Source organism: Coturnix japonica, chromosome 2 (genome assembly GCF_054131305.1).
Source record: "Coturnix japonica strain WE chromosome 2, WE-NBRP24, whole genome shotgun sequence".
Classification (NCBI taxonomy): Eukaryota; Metazoa; Chordata; class Aves; order Galliformes; family Phasianidae; genus Coturnix; species Coturnix japonica.
Window position 1 is genome coordinate 98260175 of NC_140664.1, and position 16493 is coordinate 98276667.

At 40.3% G+C, this 16493-nt stretch overlaps 1 protein-coding gene across 2 annotated transcripts in view; it reads right to left on the reverse strand.

Annotated features, from left to right (window-relative positions):
- The window catches only part of LOC146762075 (uncharacterized), a 144323-nt gene that overhangs the window by 35994 nt on the left and 91836 nt on the right, over positions 1-16493 (reverse strand). The window contains exon 6 of one of the 2 annotated variants that reach the window (XM_085538194.1): positions 4723-4938. The exons of the other annotated variant lie outside the window; for it this stretch is intronic. Within the exon in view, the coding sequence (XP_085394320.1) occupies positions 4865-4938 (74 nt within the window). The 3' untranslated portion in view covers positions 4723-4864. Of the gene's footprint in view, positions 1-4722; positions 4939-16493 lie in introns of those variants that run through there. 2 annotated transcript variants of the gene reach the window in all.

Genomic DNA, 16493 nt, shown 5'->3' on the forward strand with positions numbered 1-16493 from the left:
AGAAGGAGAGGGAATGGTTTCTGCAAACACAGGCTCCCTCACAACCATCAAAAACTTCTCTCCTTTTTTCTTTTGCTAGCATGTAATGTCAGGAATCAAACTGAATTGTCCTTTTGGCAGCAACTCCTGCTAGATGTGAGCAGTGAACTTGCCTTGCCCTCCAAGATAAAAGCTTAAAAAACTGAAATGGAAAATGCTCCTAAGAACACAAGCTGTTGGAGCAAACTAAACTAGAGTTGTGGTATTTATTCTTTTCCTCCAGGACATCACTACACCATTTTGCAATGATGGCTTCACACCCTGAAGGATCCTGTTTTTTCCATTGACATCAGCAGAGCCCTCTTCTGAATAAAATCTAAGAGCTACAAGTTTTTCTGAAGAGGTTAGTAATTCATTCTCAGTATTATTAGTATTTAGTTGAAAGTAAGATCCTTTAAGAGCCTTTTACAGGGACAAGGTTGTTAGAATTCAGTTTGCCCATAACTCCCAATACCAAAAGCCTGAGTCTAACAGGACAAGGGCAGGTGACAGCAGCACACAAGAGAAAACTGCCCACAGGCTGAGGAAATATTTGACTACAGTTACAGCTCTCTGTTTTGTTACACACTAAGATTTGAGTTAATTAGTCCCAACATATCTTAGTCCAATATATCCCATCAAATCGCTATTACCAATTTCTTTTTTTCTTGGGAGCCTGAATTGAGTGCCCATCTCCCACTCCCCGAACAGCTTAAGGCACATTCCATGTGCTCATGTTTCAAGGAAAGGGCTGGGTAAAATCAGTAGATCTGACTAAACTAATGCCAGAGGGCAAAGAAAATATGACTCTACAGTAAAAGCAGGTAGCATTTTGGACTGCACAATGGAATCAAGATTTAGAAGAGACGGAATCATCAGCATTCTTTTGGAAAGGACCTGCACCTTCAGCTATGCCCATCCACACTGTGCAGCACTGAAATGAAAGTTTTTAATTAAAAAGCTACTCTATGGGCTAATAGAGTATAAGTCACCAGCATCTTTATTGTGTTCAGGTGTTAAGTAGATTTGCACTGCATTCAGTGATAGTTGACCTTTATGTTCTTGTCCACTAACAAAGGGATGCTTTTATCAGGGAAAGGCATTCAGCCTTTCAGAACCTGCCTCCCATACATATGTCATGCTCCTCCTGCAAAAAGCTGGCATTAGAGCTAGCAGTGGCCCCAAAAAAAGATTACAGTACAGTAACAAAATATGGGGTCAGAGATGAGAGAGTGCAAAGCAAGGATTTTCTCACTAACAAAATGAAAGTCTCAATATTTCACTTCAGAGAGCAGGGGCCAACAGAAGTACATCCTCTCTTTATCACTTCACTAGGCAGAGGCATTATTAAGGTCACTGAAATGTAAGGATGGGAAGCCGGAGGCCTGAAACTGTGCCTCTTTGTGTACTTAAAAACACAGATTTTTAAGAGAGCATCAGTAGGAAGCAGATGATTTAATTTTATTTGTAAAAAATGCAGAACTGATAATTATTTAAAGATTGACAAAAGGTGAACCCATAATTCAAAAGCCCTTCCACTTTGGAGCAATACGTGAACGTGCATTTCAAAGGCCCACAAACCTGTTCACACCATTACATGGGATCTATATGTGAATCTGCTAACAACTGCTTGGACTTTGGTAGTGACAGAGCATCTGGGGCTGTCCTGCTGAAACTGTCTCCTTACTTTCCCTTTCTTGCTGTCTCTGGTGATGTGGATCAGTTGTTTTCACACTCTTGTCTTATGATGCCTGTATTTTTGACTGCCACGGCATTAACAGAACCACATACAACATTTGATTTAACAAAAATCTTCAAATCCTGTTGAGAAGAGTTCATTAAAATTCTATTAATATCTGTTTGTCTCACACTGTGAATAAATTGTTAACACTTCCGTGTTCCTCCAAACACAGCCAAAAATAAAGCAATATCTTTCTGAAAAATATTTGACACATACAAGAACAGCCAAGTTCTTGATGCACCATGATACGTTTTTGCTAATAGGTCTACTGTTCAATATTCTGGTAGCTTAAGATGGTCATCTAAGCACCAAGTCTTGTGATAATGAGTATGACATTTCACAGTTTAGCTGTGGATCTGCCTACTTGAGGCTCAGACACTGAAAAAAGGAGAACAGATGGAAACAACAAAGAACTTCTTCAGGTCTTTGATTTTCCATAGCTCCTGAGCACCTCCATAACCTTTAGAGGGAGATCATGAAGTTCCAGATAGGTTAGAAAAAGAATCGCAGTCTCGTAAATCTGTGTGTATTTTATAGCTTTCTCCTTTCTCCATTATTTCTCATGGGCAGTACAACTTCTGCCTCTAGGGTAGAGTACAAAGGGAATCCAAGAGGGATGGACTGCCAACATCACTGTATGTCTTTGTTATTACAGAACAAGAGAACATTCACAAGTGGTAAAGGTATAGTGCTCCAAGACTGTTCTAAGAGGTCTGCACACACTTTCTTAGCATGCATGTTTGGATCTCAAGTCTGATGAGCTTTAGAGCTCAGAAGCTTTCAGTATGGACAGACTCTGTGCAAACCATACCTCACTATGCTCCAAGAATCCAAGTCTGGAGTCTTGAGAGCAGCAATGGAAACTAAAGAGGAATCCAAGAATCTTTTTGCCACAGACTGACATGAACTCTTCCATGATACTGTTGACCTTTACACTAACCTGAAGACTGTGCTGAGTGAAGTTACTTTATAGCATTTAAGCTGTAAAATTTAGATGACTTTGCTGTCAAGCCAAAGAAATTGTTACCTAACTGCTTGCCTGAATTACATTCATCTGAAACAACTTTGAAGACAGAATGTGCTAGAAGTTTGTGAATAGATTGACACAATGGAAAGAAAACATAAGATCTCACTGTGCGTGGTTTGACTCACCATTGACTAAGGTGAGATTTAAATTACTATGAATGTTAGAAAGAAATAAAACCTTAAGAGAAATCAACAAGTCTTCATCATGAGTTCCATTTCTTCCCTGATGTTCTGCCCAACATTCACAAAGATGACCCTATGTCATCTTTGGAGCCAAAAAGACCATTCCTTGCTAAAGCACACTTCCAATAGCTCTCCTGCTTTATCACCAAGCACTGCTTTCCACATGCAATCGGGTTACAAATGACTGCAAAGGACTTGGTGTACCGGCCATCAACAAAATGTTCAGCCCTTTGCACAGATTATCAAAACACTTGCAGAAATGTCAGCCTACCAGCCTGCAATACAAATATCAAGACCCCAGAAGTTAATAAATCTAGTCTCTATGAATTAAATAAAGTACAGCTGGGCTCTCTAACATCTTTTCAATCCACAAATTATTCTTATTGGTACTTTTAAAGAGATTTGCATTTCTCACTGTGCAATTAGAAACCCCACCTACTTCTCAGGTTTTGCAGGATCCACTGTGATTATTCCCAGTTCATCCACACACATTAATTTGGCCTCAAAGAAATTATTCTCATCACTGAATATACTGCTGATTACCTGGTGTTTCCAGTTACATACATAAGGACTGGTTTGCTCCCAGGGCTTTTCCTACAAAGATTACCATTACAGAAAAGAAGCATAGGTGGGGACAGCTTAAATTCTCCATCACGTATCCTCAGCAAAGTGAAAGCAAAGCAAAACACATCAGAAATGTGATGCTAAGTACAAAGCTGATGCATTTTGCATGGCAGGGGCTAGAAAAAATCTTGGGCTGAGATTTTTCCAATCCTGACAAGATTGCAGTAAGGTGCAAAGTAGGCGGAGGGTGTGTAGTTTGTCAGAAATGCAGTCAGTCTGGTACTTTTCCCCAGTGAAGAAACCCAAACAGCTGCCCACACAACTGAAAGCTCCCCTACATCTGCTCTGAACTGTGTTAATCCATGTATGCAACATTTCTGTGGCACAAATCAGACACCTCACAGACTGAGAGCCATAGAAACTGCAGGAACATAATAACAGGAAAATGTAAAAATATAATTGCACAGAGGGAGAGCAACGCACAAACACTATTGTTTGGTATGTATTTGAGTGATGTAACAAATGAAACAATTCCCTCTGCCGCATAAAAACTGAGTACAAAGAGGGATGCTGTGAAGCCCTCCAGGTACCTTCTGTACTGTCAGAGGGCACGCAGCACCATATAGAACAAAGCCAAAGAGCCAGCTATTAGAAGAAACCTACTCAAAGTTATCTTGCTCATATAATGATAGAACCCACAAGGTTTGTAAAACAAGTATTTCAGTGCACTGTAGTCTCAAACATCTCCAGCAAGTCCAGCATGTCCCATCTTGTCATTTTTGCAAACACTAAATGGGGAACAAAACCAATATTTTTCACTTTCCAGTTTGTTTATTCTTAATGTTTGCGATTCCTCTTAGGAAGCTTGAAAACAGCATTTATTCCTCAACAGATTTTGCCTTTTTCCACTTGGCCAATAGTATTTCTGCTGTCACATGGTGGGAGCCAAGACAGCCTGTTTTGTTTGCTTCTTTTTTTATGAGCTGGCATCCCTGATCTGTCTTTCTTGCAGTTATTAAATGAGCTGGGATCCATTAGCAGCTCTGGTACAGGACACTGAGAAGATGTGACCTCAGCCTACAGTGCCCTTTCCTATAGAAACCTAAGCATTTTTTCCCTTATCCCAACCTCTTCCTTCCTTCAGCAGAAAAAGGAGAAAGATTCATTTCACCCACCCTCAGGAAACGCACCTGCAGCTTAGACTTCTTTTGTAGACAACAGAAGGAAAGAGGCACCTGTATATCATGCTGCATCTTCTGAAAGAATTTGTTTAAAATAGCCATGCCTCCAAGACATAGGTCTTTTCATTCACAGGGGTGACTGGTCAGGTGGTTATTTTCTGCTCTCAGATTTATGTGAGGCGAATGCCAGCCAAGGCATCTTGATCCCATAACCAGCAGAGAGCACTAGAAGGAAAAAAAAAAGGAGGGTATCACGTGAATTTTCAGCCTGTGTCTTCTGAGGCATTAGCATGATGCCAAATATAGCTGACACCTTGCAAGCTTTACATTGCCACTATTTTCAACTCTAGGACTCTGTTGATGTAAGAACAGAAGTGGTTGAATTGGTTGAATTTGTACAACTATACTCTAGGGCCTTCTGTGTCCTTCCTTACACAGCTATTTATACCTTTATAAGGTTCAAAAACTGAAAAGAAAAAATCCATTCCGAAACAGGAAGCTAACACTTTTCACTTCTCTGTGCTGGTGTAAAATGTAAGACAGCAAGAAGCCAGGTTCTGCAGCTGAAGTCTCTTCAGCAATGTAGAAGTGGTATGGATGTAGCATCCAGGATTCCCAGCGCTGTGCAGATGCTGGTCCCCCAGCAGCCCTCTGCCCCTTAGGCACATTCCTGCAGACCAAGGCAGGGGTGCCACAGGAGCACTGATTTCTGTTGGGATTTTTTGTTTTTGTTTATTTTTCCTTGTTTTCATCTCGTTTCCGTATCAGTTTATTCTGCTTTCCTGCTTATTCACCTTCACTACATTCTGCTCGATGCAGGAGGAATCACTTCGGGCTCAGATAACTCATGTAAATGCACAGCTTTCATTTTTATTTCCAGCATGGACAGCTTACTGCTTGGTAAAGAAACTACTGGTGACTGCTGCATGCTGGAGAATGTTGGTGTTTCGTAGCAACTCGCTCAGAGGAACAGACTTAATTTCCAGTTTAGTGAATTGAAAGGATGAGGCTGCGTGGATTCAGCCCAAGGAGAAGCCGGGGTTGATGGCCTCGTTTTGTTACTTCCAGGGGAACTGCATCTACACTGCTCTATAAAACAGTGCAAATGTAAACGAGGTGGAAACTGCTTTCACATCTCATTTAGGTAACAGATGAGTGAGGCATGAAATGCATTTCACAGGCACGAGTAGAAGAGCAATATGCTAAGGCTTGTGACAAGGAAGAACTCCTGTTTTTCACGCACAAGCACTCTCCTCAGAGTACTGGATTAGCTCAGAAGCATGTGTGGAGAGGAAAAATATTATCAAGGAATGGCACCTTGTATGCTTTTATTAGCACTCAAAATATTCTGGATAGTAATCAGAGGTTCCAGAGGTCTTCTTTCATTGCAAAGATTGCTTCTTTTTTCCTTTTTACATGAAATAAGTCATATCCAGATGGCACCAAACAATGAAAATAAGTAAGTAAACATAAAGTCTCTGCTCTTAGCAGTGAGATTCTGAGCCAGAAAAGAGACTCACTTCTGCTGATATATAAAGACCTAAACTGTCAGGAAAAAAAAATGTTATCAGCCACTTTCCAAATCACAGGTTGGCAAGGATAAGGCAACAGATGTAACATCAGAGGGCTTTTTTAATGTCTGTAACACATACAGGACACAATTCAGGTTTAAGGCAGATGAACATAGCTATGAAAGAAGACGGGCTAATGAGGGAAAATGCCAAAATCTTCAAAACAAGTTAAAAGTAACAAGGTATTCTAAATTAGAGAAACTGCGGGATGAACTACACAACTCATGGAAAGATATTCAACCCCTCAATATCAGGTGAACATAGAAGGAAATTTGCTGGCAGACAGTCAGAGGAAAATCTGAAATGCATTTCAATGTCAGTGGCACAGTTGAAAAGTTCAGCAAAGGACACAGTCACTAGGAGCACTTCACATGCTAAGGGCAGCAGGATTGCAGACATCCAAGAGGAAAGCAAAGCAAAGCAAAGCAAAACCTCTTTCGCATCACAATGATAAAGCAGTTCAAAAAGTGTTCTGATTTTTTTTTTCAGCCCCACCAGAAGTCACTTCAGAAGTCTTCAGCATTTATGTCTTTCATCACAGAAAAAGTTGGAATGTACGTGTTCACAATATGAAGTACTGCCTTTTCAATGTCGAGTCAACTAGGAAACAACTAAAAATATCTAAACCAAATGCCATTTCACTCAGTTAAGAACAGTCAGCCGCAATGCTGTTGATAGAAATGTCAGTGTTTTTAAAACCATTAGAAAGTCATTTAAAAACAATATTTACCAGCACAGATTATTTCTTAGAAAGCACTGCTCTTTGGTAGTGCTCAAAGCCCTTTAAGAGCAGATGTGTCTCCTGCTCTGTAGGCTTTGGTTTACTGTCTCTTAGAGTGCCCTTTTTTAATTCCAGTAAGAAGTCAGGTATACAAACAAATTGGCTACTGATAAATAACAGCTTTGTAATGCTTGAAACAATAGCTCTAAGAGCCAAATAGTTCAGCCATTGCTCAAGAAAAACTTCCACTAATTTGAGACTGAAAGGGAAATTTACCTGAATCAAAACTGCATGAGCAGGACGTAAATTGCTATGAAAAGAAAAGGAAAATATGGAATAGAGAAACAAGTAAAGGATTCTGAGTTTTGAACAGCACAGGAATGACCCGGAGGAACATTGCTAATGATTCAGATAAGTCATTACAACCTTTTTTTTTCTTGTGTTCTTCTTATGCATAAACACTCCTTCCTTCACTCTGCTCAGTGTAATTGGTAAATGTCAGCCCTATGGCCCACATTCGTCCCCTCAGTTAAATTATTATGGCTCTCTTCTCTGGCTATCATTGGCAGCAGTCTTTCCTGCCTATGTGCTAAACTAGCCTTGCTCCCACCTCCCTCCGCAGCCAAAAACAACTGACTCCCAAATTCCTCTTGCTCTGTTCCTTCTCCTCCTGCCAACTGTATGTTGCCAGCTAGTTTTCACCTTTCTCCTGAAGTTCTCCCTCCACCTTTCTTTATTTTTCCCTACCCTTTCTTTAGGTTCCCCACCTCACCCCATCCTTCTGACTCTCCTTCCCTATCTTAATCTGGGATGGTCCTGTTCTGCAAACTTAACCATGCACCACAGCATCCATATGCAGCTGAGAGCTGCCTACACACATCTGCAGCCTTCATCACACACATCTAATCCAAGCCTCAGCCAGGAAGGACCCTTCAAAGTAGGCCTGCTGCCAATAAATCTGACTTTAAAGTTTGACTGTCATGGCACAGCATGTCAGCAGTCCTCTGGCATTCACTCTCTTTTAACCTCTGCAAAGAAATGGATTCAAGAGAACATAGACCCCCATCAACCTGTTGTTGCTTTTTTTCTCCAAATCCATTCAGTGTTTCACTCACCATAGCAGATGAGCATTCCATGGACAGGAGGAGCCCTGGGCTTTACATTATAGCTTCAAACCACACAGTAGAAATGTCAATCTTTGTATCTCTGCCTTTCCTTTTCCTGCAAATGAGTTCATCTGTCTCGATAAATGGCAGCCATCCACAGATTCTCTCAAAAGCATCACTGCCTCAAAGATAAAAGGTACAGCGAATGAGTTGTTTGGAGATAACCATTGTCTCAATTCATCATTTGACTGACTCTCAGCCTGCTGTCCATTAAACTTGTTTTTTTCACTTGCTGGAAAGACCAGAGGGTCCTCTAAGTCTTCCTGTGGAGCACTCAGGGCATTTCAAAATGTCATCTGAACACTACTTTTTGTTCTTTTTGCCTTTTTTTTTCCTCTCTCTTTGCTACTTTTTCTACCAGCATGGCTTTTTTGTTGCACTGTTATTCAACTGCAGATTGTTGAGCATGTTGGCAGAAGCAATTCAGCCAGAATCATAGGGTCTGTCTAAAGGGACAACAGCAGCCCAACACAAGCACTGTGAAAAGAAATTCTGACTTCCAAATTCAAGGAAGTAACCAAAAAAACAAGGAGCACAGAGATGGTAACACTTCAGAGTAACCAAGAAGAGAGTGCAGGCAGCAGAATGTGATGGAGATGCTCAGACACTGACCCCTGTTTTTTTTGTTACCTCATTTGCAGTGCTACTGAAGAGGGATGGGAGCTGTGCAGAAGCAGCTGTTAACAGCCCATTTCTTTCTGTCCCCTTCCTAATAACTGACACTCTCCTCCTCACGAAGACCTGCACATATTGCTGACCTGATCCATGTGCCAGCATTGTTTTGAGGATCAGCCAAAGATCAAGACCCTACTGAATTCCTTTCTCTCTTGTTTCAGGTCACTGCAATTTTCTCAGCACATGCAAGCCCTGCAAGTGGTTACACCTGTGTTTTAGTCTGCCAGAGGGATCTCAGGATGGCATCATGCTGCCAATGGAACATAGGGCTGAATGGCTTTGAATTAGTTATGTTTTACATACATTTTTCTGGTAGCCTAGAAATTTATACTTATTAGCATAAAAGACTGCAGAATAATGTCTGAGGACTATATTGCTGTCATGACTTGGTGCACTGGCATTACAAATCACCTTTTCAGAACACTTATGAACGAATGCCATTGCAAAAGAGAGTCACTTATCTGCTATTATATTAACAGCAAAGACACTGTGATAATGCCCTGTTACTTGTATTTTATCAAATGTGCAGCATAGACAATCATCCTTCCTAATAAATACATTGGAGCAATAGAGTGAAAGTTTTTCAGTGACTCCTCTGCTGGTTTCTGATCGACAGAGCTATATGGCATGAGGTGCTGATTCAAGAAGTCAATGAGCACTCAGCGGACCTCAAAGTAATTGGATCTTAGTAGCTGACCTGGTCTGCGTCTCCTTCAGTCAGAGACCACTTGACCCATAACAAAGAGGACAACTGAGAAAAGTATTTTAGTTCTGCTAATACCTTGCCAGAATGACTGATTCGACTTCTTAAATGCTATCTGTGATAACACTTCTGGCCAGGAACCCCGCCACTGGTTTAACAGTTGACATTCTCAGTTGAAAATAAAAAAGAAGTAAGAAAAAAAAAAAAGGACAAATTCCTTTCATTCTAAAGCCAAGACAGCTCTTATGTCTTTAACTTGTGATCAAACACTAAACTTAAATGAAAAATACTCATGTTAATCTCATTTTACGACCTGTCACTGATATATCAACTTAGCTTTTGTCTTTCACCCTTCCTATCTCTCCTGCGTACCTTTTTATGCCTTTCCTACTTTTCTCCCCTTGAATCGCCGAGGTCCTTTTTCACCTCCACAACTAATAAGATTCTTTAAAGTTTGCAGGTTTGCAAAGTCAGAGACAGGCACCACATGATTCTACATTTGCTTTTGTAGCAGATAGCAAGGAAATTATTGCTGTATCAAAACTCTTAACGTTTGTCAGATGGGAGAGCTTTCGGAATGCAATGTTATCTGTGGATCTGATCCGGGAATCCCTAATCCCTACTCAACAGATCCCACAGAAGAGAAATGTGTAAACTCAGGCTCCCCAAACTATTTCATCTGGTTTGAGATGGTTTGATTGTCAGTCTCCAACAAAAACAAAATCTGGAAATGGTCCAGGAGTGCGGCAAGACATACAAAGTACACAAGAATGGTGGTTTGCATTCACCCATGTCCATGCTCCTGGATATCCCAAATCAATTTCATCCATAATATAGGGAAGCACTGAGAGTTCGTACTTCCAGAGCTTATGAATAAAAACTACACCTCAGAAACAGAAAACACAAACATACTGCAGAATGGTCTGACTACTGCTAGGCTACCAAGGCACTCAATTTCCATCAAAGATGTTCCTGGTGGCTACCGAATCTTTCAGCTTGAACACTTTGGCTGTGGCAGTATTGACACACAGCAGCATCCAACCTATCTTTGCAGCACAGCAGACACAGGATGCTGTTTGCTCAGGAATGCTATTAGCCACAGGTCCCTGAGCTCCAATTGTTAGAGAACATTCATTATCAGGTTCCCATATGAAAATGGTGAGAAGGCAGCAAATATGACGAGGCAGTGTTCTCAGTTTTACTCATGCAGCTGCCTCTGGGGACTAATTAAGAGTTGCTTTTGTAATTCACAAGCTATAAATTCCTTCAGATGCTTTTGGAAACACTATGTGATCTCTTTGGCGAGCTTCTGTTTTGTGCTGATCCGGCAAGTCAGCTAAACTTCCCAAAGCATGTAACAATCTGTCTGATTAACAGCAAGTGGAAAGCTGGGCACGGTATCTGGCTAACGGCAGCCAGTTTGTTAATTTGCTGTTTCCCCTCCTCACTCACTTAAGGTTAATTGTACATCCCGCAGAAGTCTGCACACCATTCTCCTGCTAGACTTTTTTAATTAGCTTAATAACATCATCTTATTTAATGACTGACCATAGCTAAGAGGTAGAACCAACTAAGCCTGCACTGAAAAAAGAGCAACTCAGAGTGGTAAGATGGGACGCTGAAATGCATCTATTCTCTGCCTTAGGAGAAACACAGTCATGATTTTAAGTTCCATTTGCAGTGCTTCCTTTCTTCTGGGCATGCAGGGCTCACTATCAGGTATAGGTATCTTCAAGCCATCGGCTTAGCCTACGGTTACCTCTACAAACAACAGCAGACCAGAGGTAGGGGCATAAGGGATGGGCCCAGACAAATTCAATATGTAAGTCTGGATAACCAAAAGGACATTTCAGTGTGCTCCTGACACATCTCCTACCTACAGGTTATAAACAAATTGCAGAGGAGCTTTTGGACACGCAGAAAACGTTCTGCTTTTGTGTTTTGTTTGGGTTTGGGTTTGGGTTTTTTGCTGAGTCTGCCATTTGGGAAAAGGAAGAGAAAGCTAACAATGTGAAAAACAAAGCGGCGGCAGTGGCAGCAGGGGTGGCAGAGCTACCTGGGGATACCCAACCAGACAGCCAAAATCCAGCTTCAGGGGAAGGAGTGGCCCTCTGAAAGAAAATGGGCACAACTGGACTGAATGAGAAAGACTGAATCACAGGAAAATCTGCACAGGCAGCAAGAGTCTCTGATTTAAAAGAAGCAAGATTTGAAGATAAAAATAAAATAAAATAATAACAGTGACTTTTATTACATCAGACTGAAAAAGCTGGGGAAAAAAAAACCAAAAAAACCAGCAAGATTTTACACATTCTTCTCCATTTTTTCCAATTACACCAGTTGACCTAATAAAAGATATTGTAATTTCCTCCAAACCATCTCTCCCCCACATCAAAAGAGAAGCACAAGCACAATAACTCTTTGCTGTCATGCAGGTTCTATAATATCATGTCTTTGCTTTTCTTATTTTTTCTGTAAAAATACCAGGAATATGTGGGGAGCTGACGGATATTAGAGTTGTTCTCTTATGCCGACACCTTTCTTGCTAAATATTATTGAAAACAGAACTAATCCGATGTTTTTTTTTGTTTGTTTGGTTTTTTCATTCAGCCTTTTTGGATATAAAAGCTTTCTGTTTTGTTTAAAAAAATAAAGTATCAAGTAGGAAGAAGTAATGTACATAGATAATGAAAGAAAATTATTATCAAAATGTGTTTCCCTCTTCACTGCTACAATAAAATAAAAATGGTATTATGCTAACGAAGCCAAATTGTCAAATTCTGAATTACTATTTGGTTTAATATACCATTGCACCCTGCATATGCAAAATGTCCCAAAGTGTTTTGTAATAGTGAAAACAGTCTCATTAGCATACATGTTTGATTTCATTACCAACCAAGCACTAAATTGAACAATTAACCACCTAATAATGCACTTATCAGAGTTTTCTGGGTTTTCTTCCTCCTTTAGCTGTACACAGGACTATAATCCTGGAATTTTCATTTTGTTTGCAATTTTTGTTTTTGTTGTTGTAATTCAGGGCATTTAAGTGCAAAAAAACTGATCCAAAATCACACAAGCACTTCAGATTTCATTCTGTATGGCTACAGCCCTGCCAGTGCATTCAGGAGTGCCCAGGAAGGCTCCAGGAAGGCTCCTGGGCGCTGGGCAGTGACCATGCAACACCCATCCATGTGCTTTCCAAGGGTTCCAAAGCAAGGTTTGTGATACAGCACAGGTCGCTCTTATCAGAGTGAATGCATATTCTGGAGCCTCTAAGATTCATAGGAGTCTTTAAGCAGCAATAGATTAAGCACTGCACAAATTTACTTTGTTTACAGGATGAGCTATTACCTCTGTGCCTTTGAAGAATATATTTGAAGCCAGATATTAAGAACATATTATCATGCAGAGACCCAATTACTGAGCCAGATTTGCAGAAGAGTCACTACAAGAATGTCAGTCAACTCTAAAACGTCCTATCTTTTCCATTTCACTCCTTTAGAAAAGAGGTTTTTATACTGGACCCTCCAAATATACTAAATACAACTAAATACAACACTAAAGAATTCAGTTAAGACTAACTGTAAGATACAATATCTAAACAAATTTCACCTCAGTTATTTAAGCTCCATCTCACTCTGCACAACAGTGTTCAGAACTCTCCCAGATAAGGGCTCTCAAGCTGTCTTATTTCTGATACCTCTAACTCTTTTTTTAAGCTGCCGATCACTGTCTTTGCCAAGGCGTTCTCCCAGTTCCAATTTGTATCTGAAACAGATTTTTTTCAGTTCAGCCACCAACCCAAACACCTGTTCAAAGAAAGAAGCTTGAGGCACACTGCATTTTGAAAAGAAAGTTTTAAGAGAGGTGGATTCTGATTACCTAATGAAGTTAACTCCTAACCCCACCGAAATTCCCATTCATGCCTTCGAACTAAATACTGTCCTGCACCCAAAACAGCGAGCTGAGATACCTGTAGCTCTGATGGCTTGTTAATGCTATTCTGTGGTCATCTGCTACTATTTGCAAATACAAAATCTGGTTTTCAACAGTTTCTTCTGTAAAATCGTGTCACTGATGTTGTGGTTAAACCCAGTTGACAGCTAAGTGGCACACCATCATTTGCTCTCTGTGGGATGGAGGAGAGAACTGGAATAGAACTCATGGGCTGAGATAAAGACTGGTTCATAGGACAAGATAGGGAGGGTAATAATAACAATAACCATTATTATTATTATATTAGATACATACATATATGTACATGCAAAGCAAGTAATGCACAACACAATAGCTTACCACCTACTTATGGATGCTCAGCCAGTCCTCAGTAAGAAGCAGACCCCTGTTTTATTGCTGAGCATGACACCACATGGAATGGGATACCACTTTGGCCTGTTTGTTTAATCTGTCCTGATTCTGTCCCTGCCCAGCCTTCTTGCTAGCAGGGTCGCATGAGAAGCCGAGCCTTTGTCAGTAATAGCTAAAACATCATCATGTTAGCAACACTACTCCTAAATCCAAAACACAGCACCATACCAGCCACTATGGAAAAAATTAACTCTGCCTCAACCAAAACCAGGACAAGTGTTAACAGAAATGATTTTCCTTGGTTCTGATTAGTCAATCTATTATATTTCCAGAGTTAGGTAAGAACAGAGATCTTGGCTTGGTGACATACACATGTATTCACTCAGGGAACATGGAATAAGCTCAGACAAGCCTGGTCCATTGGAGACAGTATTCAACACGTCAAATAATTCCCTTCATAAATCTAGCAAGCTTCTTTTTAAAGCCTTGGGAAAGTGGGCTCAACTGCCATGGTTGGCAACCTTGCTTTAATTTATCTTTTGCCAGTATAGAACTTTTGTTCATTTTCCATCATTGTTCTTTGTCTTAAAGTGCTTTTTATCCCTCTGTAGTGTTTACTCTCCTGATATACACATGGACAACAATTATCCCTGTTCAGCCTTAATACTGTTACTCTAGAGAGAACACGTCCCTTTAATCTCTTTTTGTAAGATAAAGTTCTCTTTTCTCCCAGCTACCCTAATAGTCTTTCTTTTCCAACTTGAATTTATCTTTCTTGAGCATGGCTGATCAGAAAAGCACACAGACATCCCCTACAGAGAAGCATTAACACTTGGCCTTGTTTATAGGAAATCTCAAAGCAATCCAGACTAACAGTGCCTTTGTCAAAGCAGGATCACCAGTGTTTCACTGCCATTCTGTAGTGAAACTTGGACCCTCATTAGACCTAGCTAGGAAATTTTTCTACTTAGTTTCTAGTATGTAGCCTGTTTTGGTCTTGTTTCCTCTGGGTTCTCTAGCATTGACTGAGTCCAGTCAGCCCATCTATGTTGATACTTCTCACATGTACTGCTGACAAAAGTCTCCACTTGGTTTCTACCTCTCACCCCAGCAATAACATGATAATAGCTCCAGCTTCCCCTTTTTTCACTTTCACCTCTCTTGTCAACTCCTTAGATGGGCTTGGTCCTTACTTGTACCATTTCTATACAGTTGACAGGAAATGCACCATCTTCACAGACTTAAAATCTTTAATATTGCTTTTGTTCTGCTAATCTGATAAGCATGCTCTCACTTGACTGTGGGCACTATGCTTCACTTCTACACCTCTTACAATGGCAAAAAGATCAACTTTTAGGTACTCTTTCCTAACTCTTTGTTTTTTCATCTGTGATCTCCCCTCCAAATGCCCTGTTCAAGCTACAAAGGAAGACCACAGTCCTGGCTGACACCTCAACATAGAACAACTCACCCAAAATGTTCAGATGCATGGATAAAGGCACTTCTGCTTTTCAAACCTTAACCTGCACTTTAGGAGACTAGGAAAAGTTCCTTTAACATAACCAGTTTGCAGCAGACTCTCCCCAGTGCACTGCAGCCCTGGAGGACAAAATTTTTCCCAGTGTTTTCACACCCGTTGCTTTCAACAACTTCCACACCAATCATCATGGCATACATCAAAAAGCCTTTCATCTAAAGTTCTGACAGATTTCTACAGTAAGGTTGGGGTTTTGTTCATTTAATAGACACCAGGGAAGACCAACTCCAGTTTTTAAAATCTGAGTGGCCTAAATGAAGTTATTTTTTCCCTGCTTTAGCCTTGAAACTAATATAGAGGTATTTTCTTAATGTTGGGACTATTGGTATTCTGTAAGGCAGGAAACACAGCAAAGGTAACACAGTGCTTAGCAAACACATCAGATATAAACTAAATTGTTCTAGAGTGTTTCTAATTTGAGTTATAGGGTCAGTTACATTTGAGGACTCCAGAGAGAGCGACTTGCAAGGAAACAAGAGAGAAAATTATTCACATATTTGCCTGTGCCTCTGGCTTGAAAAGTGCCTCTGTTAGTCCTCTAGCTCCTTTGACGCTGATGGAGGAATGCTTCTCTTCCATCAGCTGCCAGCAGTTCCAAGGAGCCATGGAAGAGAACAGACAGCAGAGATGGAGTCCCAGCCACACAAGCAGGTAAATAATGCTGTTCATCTAAGAATAATCTTAGTTAATATTGTCTTCTGGCTTTTCAGGAAAGATCACATTGAAAATAAAGCAAATATTTTGGAACAGAAACAAGACATTTCTTCCTGTTTCGTCTTTGTTTCTAGATTAGTAGTAGATGAAGGCACATATGTGTGCTCGTAATGTTGGATGTGTCTCAAACATGTCCAAACTGTGAACCTTTTTATGTCTATATATCCCCACAGTATATTTGTTAGAGTATCCCTCTATGTTACCCAGTTTGGAAACAAAAACGAAAACAAAAACAAAAAAAAAAAAAAAAAAAGAAGAAAAAGAAACTGGAAGACAAGCATAAAAATATAGTTCCTGGGTTGAAATGGTATGCTTGGTTGTTATAGTAACTTGTCTTTTGTAAAGGTCTCTTTGTGACAAAATAGCAGTCTTCAGCATTAGT